General features: G+C 44.5%; 1 protein-coding gene across 1 annotated transcript in view; it reads right to left on the reverse strand.

Moving 5' to 3' along the window:
- Positions 1-843: 843 nt before the first annotated feature.
- The window catches only part of LOC138493215 (phospholipid scramblase family member 5-like), a 273,357-nt gene continuing 257,740 nt past the window's right edge, over positions 844-16,460 (reverse strand). The window contains exons 6-8 of the mRNA XM_069620367.1: positions 6,935-7,096; positions 1,203-1,288; positions 844-1,101 (exon numbers count right to left, since the gene is read on the reverse strand). Coding sequence (XP_069476468.1) covers positions 1,250-1,288; positions 6,935-7,096 — 201 coding nt within the window. The 3' untranslated portion in view covers positions 844-1,101; positions 1,203-1,249. The remainder of the gene's footprint in view (positions 1,102-1,202; positions 1,289-6,934; positions 7,097-16,460) is intronic.

The following is a 16,460-nucleotide window of genomic DNA, read 5'->3' on the forward strand; positions in this document are numbered from 1 at the left end:
TATATTTGTATATTTGTATTGTATATATGCTATTAACACAATTAATGCATTCTCTGTATATATCCTAGTCATGTATGTAACCTAAGCTTGAGTATTCTTGCTACTGCTGCGCCCGGCTACCCCTGGGTTTTGGAGCGCATTATCAAATAATAAACTAAACTAAACTAAACTGCTATAAACAACTTACATACACAGTATGGACAGGGCATCTAAGCATCACGGGCACGTGAGGCTCCCCAAATGCCTCTCTGCTCCTACACCGAACACCTAGAAAGAGACGTCCATGCCGAGCTCAGGTTACTTACAGTCTGCACACATCCACACACCATCAACGCTGTTTTGCATTTTCCCTCCCTGATACTAACCTGTGCCACCCGTACCGTTAAGATTCACCAGACCGTATTCAGCAGACCGTATAGAGTCAGTGGCGTGTCAAGACTCTTTTGACTGTGGCCAAGCAGGGCACTGACTTATGAAGGGGTGGCATGAAGTAGGAGCGCACACACATAATGATCATAGTTTAGGATCATGGGTTGACACCTGGAGTGGCCAATCAGATTCCAGGGGTAGCAAGTGCCACCCCAGGCCACTTCCTGGATACGCCACAGTATAGAGGCCATACAAATGGCAGTGGGGCGCCATATAAATTCCAGTACCGTGACATAATGGAATTGATTCTCACAAAAGGATACATGCCATCAAATATTAGCTACTTCTTTACAAGGTAGATGTCCAGCACCATGTGAGGTGACATCCTCTTTCTTCTATTGAAGAAGGCCCTCTAAAAGCATTTTCACTTTACCTTTTCAGGTGAACGTTGAAGAATAAACAGCAGAGAAAATAGTGAATGAATGGACCAATTTATTGTATTCCAAATGGTCACTTTTAGGATAACTACATGATAGCTTTAATTAAAACACATATAGGCCTGTTTTTGCTGACGTGATCCACTCCAAATATGCAATACCCATTCAATAGAGATGCTTTGATATAGTTGGAGCCATTGCTGAAATAGAGGTTCTTGTTTATATCTGGTTAATACTGCCACGTTATTTTCCAGGTTCACCAATGATATCACGAGATGGAGAGAATGCCCTGCCACTGCCAGAAAAAAAAAATAAAGAATGAATTAGCTGTACCGAAAATATCTGCTTAAATAGATTTACAGATCTGAAAGAACACATTCAAATTTGTTTTCTTACCGTTTTAACTGGCTTTGTTGTTCTTATTAGAGATCTGATCCGGACTATTACATTCCACCCAAAGAGTGTTCGAAGAACATGACATCCTACAACCAACGAGGCAACGTGAGATAAAAAGCATTAGCCATATTTCTGAAACTGTACCATTACAGAGCATAGCCACATCACGTATATCTGTCAAAGCACTTGTTGAAATGTGGGTATTTTCCTTACTTTTTTGTTTAGGGGGGAACAGATTTCAAACAGGGAAAAATTATAAAAGCGACCAAAGGGATTGGAAAACTGATTACCCCTCTCTCCACTTGTATCGCATAAGCTGGTGAAACATATAAAAGTTTATCTCAGAATATTCTCCTTACTTTATTACATCAGTCAAAAGAAAAAAAAGAAGAGAAAAGAAGAGCAATATCCCCGCCACGAGACAACAAAGGAAGTTTAAAAAAAAAAAGAATACGCTTTATTTATTTTCAAAATATTCCTAAAAAATGGTTACCTATACAGCACAACATCTGTGATGCAATTTAACAATTACTAAAAACCAATTTGTCCCTTAACCTTGCAATGCTCAATTTTGACTGTTGCCCATTTGGGAACCTTTACTGCAGGTTTCATAATACAGTGCGAGACCTCTGGCGTCGCAAACACATGCTCTCAGTTACCCAGGTTCTAGGATGCAGCACAACATTTATTTCCCACACCACAACATATTAAGTTTTGGCTCGTACACATAGGTAACTTTTACCAGCAGTGTCAGGGTTCAGCACAAGTTCTCCCTTTCACAGGGATTTATTTTATTTTTGCCGTTGTGTACTCACAAAAAGGCACTGCGGGGTTCAGCACAAGCAATGTTTTACTGCTTCTGAAGACATTTCAGCTTACGCTTGGTCTTCTCGCTCCATCGCTGTCCCCATCCTTGCGTTCTCTGACCCTCTAATGCACTTTAGCGGTCCTACATCTGTCACCCTGATCCCCCTTGGGTATACCATTTGGTAGTGGACTGGACTCGTCTCTCTTAGAGACCCTTTCACTGCACTACCATACTCCCTCTTTGGTGGCGTATGGCACTGTTCTCCTTTGGCCTTGGATTTTCTCTCGCCATCACCGCTAACAGCCCGAGAGCTTCTGTGCAAGCCAAATTTTCTCTTTGGTCTTTTGGCTTTTTTAGTTTGGACCATTACATGGCACTAAAGCGCCACATATAAGCCAAAAGAATTGCAGATAGGGAGAAATGGCATATGAGGGGGGACACAATGTGCTTTAATTCTGTCTTCTCCTGTTTAGGATATTTGCTGCTCCATATAGAATCCAGACCCAAGGAGCAGATAAAAACCTACACAGGAGAAGACAGAATGAAAGCCTCCTGCTATTTAGTAACTCATTTCTAGCGCACAAGTCATCCAGGAACTTGTGCCAAGGCCTAACAAGACACAGAAAGCAACCATTGTGACCTGAAATATAATCTGCAATTATGCATACTGGATACCTAAAAGCAAGTCTGCAACCAAAAAGGAAACTCTTGAAAGGGCAACAACCCCTGTATTTGTAAGAATGTATTTGTGAAACAATACTTCTGTACTTAAACAAGCGTCTAGGAATACTGAGTAATGAATGTATGTGATAATCTGTTTTAATGACACAATCTATGCTACTAAACCACTACCACCTGTGACTTTGAACAGGGGTGACTGAAAAGCATTATTTAATGTTTTTAAGTGCTAATTATTGAAATTTCTATGCCTTGAAAAAGCCCAGAACAGGGTGAAACATAGCACGTGCCACTATCAGGTTAATGTTGGCTCGGATAAGAACTCACCTTATTTAAATCTATATCATGGATAAATCAGCTGATTTTTCACTAATTTTTGATCAACATTACAATACTGTTATCTTTATACAGTATATTAAAATGAACCATAAAACTGTTCTTCTTGTAGCACACTTCAGTAGGCCTTAGAGCTCTGCTACAGGGTTGCATTCACAATTAAGATACTCTTCTGAAACCACACATGTTTTCTGTTGAGCCTATTCGGCTTCAAGTAAAAGATTAATTCACGCAGCTAATACATCCTGGGAACTGGATGGTATAGTAATGCTTTCCGGGTGCCCAGGATCAAATTGTTCAGCCCAAGCGAGGTGATGCTCCAATAGCACATTTGTGTGCAAATTACAGTACATACCCTAAATCCGACAGCATTTGGAATTTTTCTAAAGGCACTATCCAACACTTTCGGCAAAAATTCTAGGACTGGAGTTTGTTTATATAATTGCACCATTCCTAAAATGTGTTGGGCAGGGTGATTAGAACCTTTAAAAAAATATATCGAGTCACTCTCAATGTTTTCACCAGCGATAATATCACTGGTAACCATTAAAATAATCATCAGGCAGTTATAAAAAGCCCAGTTCGTCTAAATCGGCTTACAATACCATCCCTAATTTTAGCTTCTTTACATAATGAAGGGGGTACCTAAAGGTGGACAAAAGGTGTCTGGGTTGGATTTCAAAAGTGGTGCAAATGGTATACCATTCAATGACTCCTCTTCAGAGCTTGACCTCACACAATCATAGCATAGTTCGGGTGGGGGTGGGGGGGGGGGTTAATGGTCACATTGCAAATACCAAAAAAGAGAAATACATTTATGCTATCAGTTAAACAAAAAACATGCAAATATAACCAGCATTGGCAATTCCAACAATGTTGGCTTTTGCGTAGACATGGGATTGTATTTGCCAGGCATTGCCATAATGGTACTAACTGGCCATTAATGGTCACAGCTGGAAAATGGTGCACATACCGCCCAAACTGTTGGTTTTTCCAATGTCTGCATTTAACAGGAACTTTGTGAAGGACATGCATACTGCTTATAAATCAATTGGCTGAATGCAGACCTATTTAAGACATTTGTACTACGCCAGCAGCGTGTTTACAACACTAATTAAACCATTAGCTTTCAGAAGACTGCTTCGAAAAAAAACGTGGCTGGCACTTAGAGTGCAACAATTGATCTTAAGGCTTGATAAAGGTTGTTCAAAGAGAAGCCAAGAAGTTTTGTTTTAGGCAGGTAGGGGCAGGAAGAGGGTGGGAATGGCTGTAGGGAGCAATATGACCATGGGCAGTCAATGGGTGGGTAAATAACCAAACAACAATTACAAGCATTGTATCCCTTCTCATATGCCACCCCTCACTAGCAGTGCTCTTATGGATTAGTTTCAGCTTATAGGCAGTGTTTAGCACCACCTCACTTTCAACTCTTCTTGCGCTATGCAAATTGCAGCTCAAAAGGAGAATAGGTAGGTAGCACAAAGAAATCGTCCAACTACATTTAAGCTGTAGACAATAACGCTTTTGACTGATATTAGAAAAGGATATTTCAGCCAAGCCACACACACACTAAAGAGTAGCCATCCCTGGAAGCTCAGCTCCAGTACAAAACCACTGAGCAATGTATTGTGAGTCTGGAAAAAAGGTAAAACGCATACTTTTTGATATATGATATGGCATTTATTACGCGCCTATACACAAGTGTATCAAGGTGCGACGAGGCAAGGGAGGCGGAACAGAGGGAAGACAGAGACAACGATCATACTAGGCCAGGTGACATTCAGATCGTGCAAGGACATGGGAAGGGGGAAGGGGAAAAGTGCGGGGGGTGGAGAGGAGGGGACAGTGTAGTACATGGGATACATAGAATAAATGAAACAACAATATTAAATACAGCCAACTGGTGGCAAGTGGAAGGGTAAGGGCAGATATCAGGTGTCAAGTGCTGGTAGGGTTGTAGAAACATGTTTTGTCCTAAAGAGCAAGACTCGTTTACAGATAGATTTACAAACCCAAAAGAAAAAGCTCTCAGGATGAAGACACCCACGTTACTTCTTCACCCTCATAAACTATCAACACACTATAAACTCAAACCTGAGTGGTTGGAGCATCGGGGTAGGTTTAGGAAATGTCATCAATGTTATGAACGGTTTTTAAAAAAAAGAAAAAAGAAGTGTGCTTCAAATGTTAGAGTACAATAGACAATTTCAGCTAAGACACAAATGCGACACATTAGCAATCTGAATACGTGTATGTCCAATTCAGAGCCAATAGGAAATGCAGTGTGAGTATGCAAATAAGCTCCAATTCGTGCTTTTTGATTCAGAAAATTATCTTTGCCTTATATAGCAGTGCCTTTTGTACATAGATTTATAAAATGAAAATAAACATTACTCAAGAATGTAAGCCACCACATACACATTTCACCTTCCTTAGGAATCACTGGTAATTTACAATCTGACATCCTTGTTGTTCGAGTGTTAGGGTATATTTAGCAAAATTCGTCAATGCTATAATGGGTTTAAAACAGCATGAAAAATATTTTTCTACTTGAAATTTGAGAGTAGAATAGGCCATTTTAGATAAGCTACAAATGCCAAAGAGCGGCCCGGGACCCATGCCTGGAGCTTAAACTTCAGCTGCAAGCCAATGAACAATACATTGTGGCTATGCAAATTAATTCAAAACGATGATTTTTGCTTTAGATTTTTGTCTTTGTCTTATAGAGTGGCTCTGTTTTATACATAGCTTTATCAACCCAAGATAGACAGCTCTGAAGGAAGCAAATGGACACATCACTTTTCATCCTTATCAGGGATCCCAGTGCGCTATTGTTGGACATCTCTGTGGCTGTAGCATTGGGATATATTTACCTAACACCATCAATGTTATGATGGGTTTATAAAAGTTTGAAAAAAACAACTTCTTCATGCCAGAGTGCCATTTAGTAAGCATCCATGTATTGGAGTGTAAGCATATTTAGGTCAAAGGCATGCCTACCGATAAAAAACAATATATATATATATATATATATATATATATATATATATATATATATATATATCTTTGTCTTGTAGAGAAGGCTATTTTGTACATGGTGTTATCGGTCCAAGACAGACAGCTCACAAGGATGCAGACAATCTCAGACTTAACCAATCCAAAACACTGTCAAGCCTTCACATGTGGACAGCCAGATCCCTTCCCTAATACCCTTCCCTGAAGATAACCAGGTCACTTGGAGCATTGGAATATTCTTTTCCAACGCCATCAATGTTATGGCGGGTTCATAACACTATGAGAAAAACATTTTTGTTAACCTGAAATGCGAGAGTGGAATAGATAATTTCAGCTAAGCAGTACATCCTGCAGAGCCACCCTGGAGTCATCACTGGGTACACTCCAAGGTCAGAGCCACTGCTCAATGCATTGTGGGTATGTAAACTAGCTCAACAACAGGCTTTTCTCCACAAAGCTCTTTGTCTGACAACTCTCAAGATGTCCGGGGAAAGAATATTGCAGCACAAACAGCAGATCCAAGTGCAAATACGACGTTTAAGGGGACGCCAAGACACTAGAGAATTTCATAATAATAATACGCAAAGTATGAATTTGGTGACCCTCAACTTACAACTTCATACTCTGAGATGTCATGGAATTAATTTAGTTTAATAGCTACATATTAGTTTATTTATTTATAATGAGCATAACAAAAGAATGTTATCTGGCATAATCAACTGCATCTGGGAGAAGATTGAATCAGGGAATTCACCACTAGCTTGATGCAAATGGATAGCACACAGATAGAAGTAGAATATTTTACATTGAATAAAGTTTTAAGAGAATGTTTAAATTACTATTTATCTTAAATGTCCATATGTTGAGCAATCAATTTTTTGTGCACTGTACTTACAATAAGGAAACACACACCAATCATCACTGACTTCATTTTAACGTCAAGATCAAGAGGGAAGTGGATCCCAAAGTTGTCAGCATTGGTGAAGACATTATTCACAAATCCAGAAAAGTACTTGGAGATCTTGCCGATGGTTGACTTTTCATTCAGCGTTTTCACCTGAATAAGTAAACAGATAATAGATATAACTCAACATCATACTTCAAACTTCTATAGTTATTTTCTGGAATACATGGGAGCTGCAGAAGTTTTATGATAAGAGGGATTTTCACTCAGAGCCCATCATTGAATACATAAAATCTTCATTAGAATAAAAAAGTAATTGCACAAAAATGCTGTCTGCTTTTTATTTTGTTATCTTGACTATTCTTCATATAGAAGCCAAACACCCTCATAAAACCCAGGATCAACATGTCTGCTGCTGGGTAAAGTTAGTTTCTCTTTCCGTTGAAGACCTTATTTCCGTGGGCACTGACTACATGTGTGGTTCTTTTTACCTATGGTTTCAAGTTAATATATAGGATAATAAATGATACTGCCAGGTATTTATCTACCGTTCAATTCCCAGTCTTAGAGATATAGGACCTTTTACAAGGTGGTGGGCATATAAAGAACAGTATAGAGCAGAAGAGCGCATGTGAAGGGCAGAATATTCTAATTAAAGAATGCAAAGGAAGACAAAGGACATTTTGAATTCCAGGAGATAGTGGATACACACTTAATACACAGGGAAAGACAACAATCTCCTCACTGTCTTCATAAGGTGAGCAAGTGACCCCATCTTGCTTTCTTACCCCACTGTTTCTTTTTCTCTTACTCTTTGATCCGTTCTCTCTCTTTCTTCTGTTTCATTTCCAATTCAATTCATAGACTTTATTTTGACAGTACAAGTTATAAAAGCAACACGACATAAATACATCATAAACACTTAGAACACCAATAAAATACAATTGTACAAGAAATTATTCGTGATAGATCACTAGAACAAGTAAAACGACAATAAAATGAGGGAAGGGTATTACACAGTCTCACAGCGTTCAATTAAAGAACAGTTGCTAAAAATGGCCTAACTGTCTCCTTGAGCTTTTTCAGGTGAACTCTCCATGCCCAGCTCAAATAATTGCTAGGAGCAAAAACAGCTAAGACATCAGTTGAATCTAGGTACTTAGCCAATGCTTTGGGAGTAGTCCTGCAGCCACGATTTAGAAATAGCAGCTTCAAAAAGCGTTACCTCAAGTGCTTGGTCCCAGGAAAGAGCAATAAATAATGAAAGAGATCTTCAACGGCATCATTCCATAACGGGCATGTGGGGGCAAGAGCGTTTTTCCATTTATGTAGGAGAGCAGCTGTGGGCAGAATCCCAAGACAAAGGTTTAGATTTACAACCTTTTCCCTCTTAGCGGTAACATAGTCCAAGTACTCTTCGCAGCCAACCCGTTTCTTAATCGCTACCGATACCGGTCCAGCAACTCTGAGGCCTGGATTTCATCACAATATCACTGTCCACCCTACACACTGCAGCAATCTTTATCTCTTCCTTTGATGCAGATGTCATGACAACAGGGTTGGACCAATACTGCTCAAAGCCCAACTGTCCCAGAGTGGTAATTATATGGGTAACCCACTTCAGGGAATTACACCCTTCTTGGGGCAGAACGTCCAGGACTGCATCTTTTTTATTTACAGAGATTATCAGTTGTCCATAGGCGTGCCCAATACAACACAGGTCGCAATTTGCAGATGGATTCAACCTCTTGTAGGCCAGTCTCAAGCAGCACTGGGATGTTCGGTGTGCATAGGGGCAGCACAAGGATATTTTTCAGTAGTTCTTTCTCCACCACTGCAAGGGACTCAATAGCCATATGCCCCCAGAGTTCAGCCCCATACAGTGTGGCCTTGTGTGCCTGAGCTTTATATGCCTCCAGTGATATATGCACCACCCCATTTCCATGCTCGTTTGTGAACTTGGCTAGGGCCCCACAGTACCTAGCCAACCAAATCTTAGCCTTCTCAATCTGAAGTGTCCACCCACAGGACACCATGACCCTCATCCCCAGATAATCATGTGATATGACCTGCTCAATTGCTCCATCCTCTAGAGTAAGTCTAAGGGCCTTCTGTTTCTTCCTCACATTAGCATTAAAAATCAATGCTTTAGTTTTGCTCATGTTCAAGAAGAGCTCTTTCCTTTTGCTAAAAGTGACACAAATCTCCAACTGCTCACAGACACCTACGGGTGTTAAAGACAGAAGTACTGCATCATCGGCAAACAACAGTGCTGGCAGCTTTTCACCTGACAGGGAAGGGGCGTCGGTTTGTGCACCCAAAAGCTTCTTCATAACCTCATTTATTAAGATGCAAACCAGTTTCAGAGCCAAAACGCATCCCTGATGGACCCCCTTCTGGATATCAATAGTGCTAGTGTTGCTTCACTCAACTCCTCAGTGGACCACCGCAGTGTTCGCTGTGTATAAGCTCTGAATAGCTGTAAGCAATGCACATGGAATACTCAGCACCACTAACATTTCCCAGAGATGTGTTTGTGGCGCAGTATCAAATGCAGTGCGTAAGTCAACGAATACTGCGTTCTGAGCACAGCATATTTCTCACACTCCATGCAGAGGTGTAGGCTTTGACTGATTGCACTCAGACACTCGCAAAACACTGCCTGGCGGTGATCTATTATCCCATTGCTCAGAGCCCATTCGTCCAGGTGAAACAATAATGCCCAGTGAGGAAATGGGCCTGAAATTTGCAGCGTTATCGTGGGCTTCCTTTTTATTTTGTATAAATTTGGACGATTTCTGCAGTGGTCCTGGACACAGATACCTGCTTCCTGCACAATGCTGCATTAAATAATTTGGTCAGGTAGGGTTCCCATACAGCAGGCCCATTTCTATAAAAGTCTTTCAGAAACCTGTCTGGGCCTGGTACCTTACCTACTTTTTTTAAGGTGAGTATCAACTGGTTCAAATAATAAGCTTACTCACCGCAGTGACTACCTTATTCCTAGTCCATAGTCCCCTTTCCTCCATACTTACGTATGGGACATTCCGTCCAGTGCGACGGGACCGGAGCACTTTTGTAAAAAGCATCACATTTTTCATCTTTCTTCTATTGTTACACGGGGTACCACACGTGGCCGTAACCCCACCCTCCTTAGCTCCGCCCAGCACATCACCCATCAGTCCTTTTCTATCGCCAGGTCTGAGACCTTTAAGCAATAACAGAGGAAACTTATTAGAGGGGACGGCGGGCGGGTTTATGGAGGAAAGGGGACTATTGACTAGGGGTAAGGTAGTCACTACGGTGAGTAACTTTATTGTACTCCTACATCCCATCCCCTTTCCTCCATACTTATAGGAGATTCCCAAGCACTCCTCACAGGAATTACGGGTGGATGGAAACTCCTTATTGAAACATGTTCCTAAGCACAGCTTGACTGAACTGAGCATCAGCCTTGGAGCTTAGGTCCAGACAGTAATGCTTACAAAAAGCTGATGGGGAGGCCCACGTAGCCGCTTTCACAATGGACTTCCAGGGAACATATTTTTGGAAGGCAACGGCAGCCACCTTGCCCGCACAAGATGAGCATGAATTCCCTTTGGGGCCCGAAGACCCTGAATGGTATACGCTATAGAAATACAGGCAGCGATCCATCGGGAGATGGTTGCTTTCGAGGCCGGCTTTCCTTGCGGATTTCCGAAGGTCACAAAAAGCTGTGAAGAGTTCCTAAGCTTCCGATGTTCTGTCCACATAGAACTTAAGGGCTCTTCTGACGTCAAGGCAATGCAGAAATCTTTCGGCCTCTGAGGCTGGTTCTGGAAAGAAGACAGGCAATGAAATTGACTGATTCAAATGAAAATCAGAGACCACCTTCGAAAGAAAGGAGGGATTTGTCCACAGGACAACCTTATCCTTATGAAAAATAGGAAAGGATGCTCTAACGACAAGGAATGAAGCCCACTTACACGCCTTGCCGAAGTCACAGCAATCAAAAAGTACACTTTCCACGAAAACTACTTAAAATCAACAGTAGCCATAAGCTCAAGAGGCTTATGACACACAGCCGTAAGGACCACATTCAGATCCCAGAGAGAGCAATTCACTGTGATCCTTAGCTTGCAAAGCACCAGATCATAGAAAGGGGCAGAAAAGCATAGGCCCTCATGTTGTGCCATGGAATTTCGAGAGCATCTCCAAGAGATGAGGCTCCGAGCCCGTTCCTGGAGGCATACAGAGGAATCTTCCTGTTTGTCGATATCGCAAAGAGGTCCACTTCTGGAGTGCCCCAACAGCAAAAAATATCCAAGAGGATCTCCATGTTCAGTTCCCCCTCGTAGTTGACCACTGCTCATTGGCTGGGTGCATCTGCAGTGACATTCGTCTGGGCCAGGATGTGAACTGCTACCAGCCAGATACCATACCATGCTGAATGACCCAATCCCAAATCTGAATGGCAGGATCCAAAAGATGAGGAGACCTGGTACCCCCCTGCTTGTTGATATAGAACATGGACACCACATTGTCTGTGCGAACATGGACCACCTTGTTGACAATGCCTGATTTGAATGCTTTGAGCGCCAGGAATATCGCCTGGTGCTCCAGATCATTTATATGAAGCTTTCTGACCTGTGGTAACCAAAGATCAAAAACCTGGAGATGATCCAACGTCGAACCCCAGCCCAGAAGGGAGGAATACATTGTGACAGTCAATAGTGGGCAAGGGTCATGGAAAGGAGCACCCACCGACAGATTGCTGAGAGACGACCACCACAAGAGGTCTGTCCTCATGAAAGGTGGAACCAGTATAATTTTGGAATCTGGATCCACTGCTTGAAGCCAGGAGCTCCGAAGAGCCATCTGCGTCCACCTCATCTTGAGACAAGCAAGAGGAAGAGCCAGGATGCACAAGGCTATGAGGCCCAGAAGCCTCTGGAACCACTAGGCCGACATGTTCTCCGACTGCATAAGCACCTGACACATGGCCAACAGATCTGCCATTCTGTCCCCAGTCAGGTACACTCTGCAAATGATCGTGTTCCAACGAAAACCCAGGAAAATAAAGTCCTGAGAGACCGTGATAGAGATATCCGCCAGTTCACCGACAGCCCAAGGTGGAAAAGGAGCTGGAGGAGATACTGAAGGATGCTCAAGGCTTTCAGTGGACAGGGACTATGCAGCAGCCAGTTGTCCAAATACGGATATACATGGATACCCCGTAGCCAAAGAAAAGCAGCAATGACCGACATCATCTACGTAAAAGGCACGCAATGCCAGGCTGAGACCAAACGGGAGCACACAAAACTGGAAATGCTCCTCCCCCATGGAAAACCGCAGGTATTTCCGATGCAGACTCCAAATGAGGATATGCATATATGCATCCTGAAAGTCCACCAGGCTGAAGCAATCGCCCTTCTGTAAAGAGGACTTTATCTGACCGGGCGTGATCATCTTGAATTTCTCTTGGGGAAGAGAAAGGTTGAACTGGGAAAGGTCTAGGATGGTGCGCAGGCCAGCCTGTTTGGGTTTGGGCACTGTGAACAGACGGGAGTAGAAGCCCTCCCCTCGCTTCCCCAGAGGAATGGGTTCCACCGCCTTGAGATCCAGAAGCTTCTGGACTTCGGCTCTGAGGGAGGGAATTCCCGACTGTTGGAAGGGAGGATAGATGGGTGGGGAAGGGGCAAGCTGAAGCCCACCCGAGCAATGGACAAGACCCACCGATCCTTGGTGATGGTCTGCCATGCCTCCCAGTGAGACGCAATGCGCCCTCCCACTGGGGTCTCTTGCGAGTGCTGAAAAGCATCATTTTGCAGACTTCTCGGCGAAGAGACCGATTGATACTGAAGAGGAAGCAGAGGACCGAGAGAAAAATCGGCCTAGTGCTGTTTCTGATGAGAGTTCCCAGATGGAGGATCGACCCTGCGTGTCCTCCGATCCAGATACCATCGAAACCCAGAGGAGGACCGAGGCTGAGATGGCGTTCTTTGAGCTTTAAACTGTGGCTTCACCAGCACGGACAGGGACTTGGCTGTTTGAGTGCTGTCTTTAGTTTTAGTCAGCTCCACATCTGTTGAAGAATGGAACAGCTCTTTGGCGTCAAAAGGCAGGTCCAGAAACTTATCCTGGACCTCCTTAGAGAACTTTGTGGCGTGAAGCCAAGCCTGACGAGAGGTGTCAACACCAAGCATGAGGCCCCGAGCCAAGGTGTCAACATGATGAGCCACGGCCTTGAGCATATTCTGTGCCAGAACTCTGGCATCTGACAAGCCACCCTTAAAATCATCCAGCTTGTCCGCAGGAATGAACTCTTCAAATTCAGATAGACCTTTTCACATATTCATATTTGCCGCCGCTAAGATGAGCTCTGCTTTTGCCTGGCGCAACTGCAGGGCCGAATTAGCAAAGATCTTCCTCCCCAATGAGTCAATCAACGTCTCTTCCTTGGCCAGAACCTGAGCTGCTGCTGTAGAAGATGCGGAGGCTGTTCTGGATTGTAACGCAGCAACCGCCACCACTGTGGAGGAAGGGAGTGGGCAAGACGCTAAGGCTACCTCTTCCGAAGTGTGAAGCCTATAAAGAGCGTCAATCCTCTTGTTAACATGAAGTTCAGAGTGTGGTTTATCCCAGACCTTGCGGACCTCGCCCAAAACGTCCCTCTGGAGGAACAAGCCGGGACGCTCCAGAGGAGACAAGGTGAACGCCCCAGAAAGCACCCCCTCTTTGGGAGTGGGTGCTTCAGGTACTGGTACATCCAGAAGAGACACCATGTCTGGGACCCAGTCATGGAACACTCTAACAGAGCGGGGCTGGTCCTCGCTATCCTTATCTTCCTGCGTGTCATCCGACACGTCGGATCGACCAGCGTCACATCTGGCTCTGCCGAAGACTTGTCCATTGGAGACAAGGGAGGCAGGGGCGGAAGAGCTGGAGGCGGGCCAATCGACAGAGGTGGAACAGCTGCCAGGACCACCGGTGCTATGGCTGGAACCGTCGGCACAGGAGCAGGCGCTGGAGGGCAGATTTCCTTAAAAAGACCTCTGAAATACTGCTTCATGGGGTCAGAGTGCATGAGCCTCTGAAATTTTCCGAAAAAGGCAACCTCCGCCAAAGGCTTAGGCATTGGCGTGGGAAGAGGCTGCTCATGAGTGGAGTAATTCCAGGGCCATAAGGGAGAGGGCTGCCAAGAAGGGCCTCCTTCAGTCGGATCAACATAGATCAAAGGAGCAGATGCAGCAGGCAGCGAGACCGTGTGCGGTAATGGCATCCGAGCATTCCAGTCAAAAACTGGACGAAAAGGATTCACACCAGGCACTCGATGTTCACCTGAAAACCCGCTCCCAGCACCCGAAGCCGATGGCGTAGGTGTAAGGCAGGAATCCAAAATGGCTACCATAGTTCGCACAGGAACAGGTGCCATTTTGTCAGCATCTTAGGAGAACTGCGACACAGGTGTGAGTGGGGCAGAGGTCTCTACAGACAGGTCAGGAGCCCTGACTTTAGCCTTGACACAGACACAAGGACCCTCGGCAGAGGCAGTACTGTGTGGCCTTGGATGTTTCTGAGACATACTATTAGCCAATTTAGCCTCTAGAAGAGGAACCATCGGCAGAGCTGGTAACAGAGCAATTACGGTCAGCGACCTGACACTGAGCCCCCTCAACGGAACCGGTTTCACTGCAAAGATGGGAACATTGAGGAATCCACCTTACAGACAAGACCTTGACAGGTCTCTCGGTTCTGTCGGTCACCTTAGCTTCGCAAAGAGGAACCTCAGAACAGAGTCCTGTAACAGCTCCCTCACAATGGGCCTCGAACCTTAGTTCGGTACAGAAAGCCTCTACAGAGGCCTCAGGACAAGCCCCGGTGTCTTTATGGGAAGCTCCAGACAAGGAGACCTCGAAGTAAGCTCCGGTACCCACCGCCTCAGTAGAACTAGGCTGTCGATTAGCACCCACAGGAGGGTCCTCGGATGGTAATCCGGTGTTGGTAGGCCCCTTACGGAAGTCCTTGGAGAAAACTCTGGTATCTTTTGTAGGCCTGGAAGGCACCTCAGGGGAAACCCCGGTATTAGAGCTTATGAAGCCCCTCCCGGACTGGGAAGACCCCGGGAAGGAGTCCCCCAGGCGGGGTGCCCTAAAAACTAAAGAACTTACCGGGCATTTCTTCTTTTCGTCAATGAAACTCTGAAAATGTGGAGGAGGAGCGCACTGAAACACCTCCTCCCACCGCTCCAGACGATGTTGAAGTTCCCGGACCGAGAGGGAATAGCAGTAAAAACACAAGTCCCACTGATGATCCAGACCCAAACACTCTAAACAAAGAGGAGGGAGATCCGCCCAAGCGAAGCATCGCTTGCAGGAAGAACAAGAAGGACATTCAAAATGACCCGGCATAGACGGACTACTACGTGACCGCCAAACCGGAGCAGGAGAGGACACTGGAAGGAAAAAATCTCCCAAAGATGCAGGTGCGTCCAGTCCCCGGCTGTGCTGAGAAAAGGGCTGATGGGCGATGCGCTGGGTGGAGCTAAGGAGGGCGGGGTTACGGCCACGTGCAGTACCCTGCGTAAAAAGATAAGAAGGACACATTTTTGATGCTTTTCACAAAAGTGCTCCAGTCCTGTCCCACAGGACGGAATGTCCCATAAGTAAGTATGGCGGAAAGGGGACGGGATGTAGGAGTATGAGGCTTCCCGGTTGAAGCAACACATTCCCTCACTGAACTCTGCTTCATAAGTGCCTCCCTTTCCGCCCTGTACAAATTGTCATAGTACCCATGCTTGTTTAGGAATCAAACCCTGCAGTTGATTGTGACTCCCTTGTCAGCCTGCCCCCATCTTTGTCCAGAAGCCCCCAGAATCCCTTCTCCCTATTGCTTCCAAAAATGTCCTCCTTAACTCTTCATGCCACCCCCCCTTCTTCGCTTCAGCAGTCTGCGATAGTCCCCTCTTGCCCATCTCAACTCAACACATTCCATCCCACTTGAACTGAGAAATGAGCCATCCCACACTAGATGAAAAAAAAAAAAATGAAAAACCTGGCTGTTCAACAAATATTAGCCCAAGATGACAAGCAACACCGCACAGCCGGCCTTAACCCGCTACTGCGTACCTTCCTGATTGGAAAGCTCAGTATGATTTTACAAATTGTCAATTTGAGATTTCTGCCATCCTGCATGTTCTTCCTTGCTTGTTATATGTCTTTCACATTTCTCCCATTGTAACCAGAGAATTAAGCTTTCTGTAATTTACGCCCTGATACCCATGGGTTTGGGTGTATAACAAATGCATTAAATAAATAAATAACATCCCTCTGGAACCCTAGGATCTTCTCTGCAATAATAAGGTGGCCCTTGGCCACCCTGCAGTCCTTGTCATACCAAGGGGTGACTTTCCTTGTGAGGTTATGGACCACTTTAGCAGACTTTGAAAAATGTTGTCCCACAGGCATCATTATTTCCTCATGTAGAGAAATCAGTGCTGAGGCATTGAATGAGTCAGACCTCACATGAGCCTCTAATA

The sequence above is a fragment of the Ambystoma mexicanum genome, chromosome 10 (genome assembly GCF_040938575.1).
Source record: "Ambystoma mexicanum isolate Mex_15411 chromosome 10, UKY_AmexF1_1, whole genome shotgun sequence".
Classification (NCBI taxonomy): Eukaryota; Metazoa; Chordata; class Amphibia; order Caudata; family Ambystomatidae; genus Ambystoma; species Ambystoma mexicanum.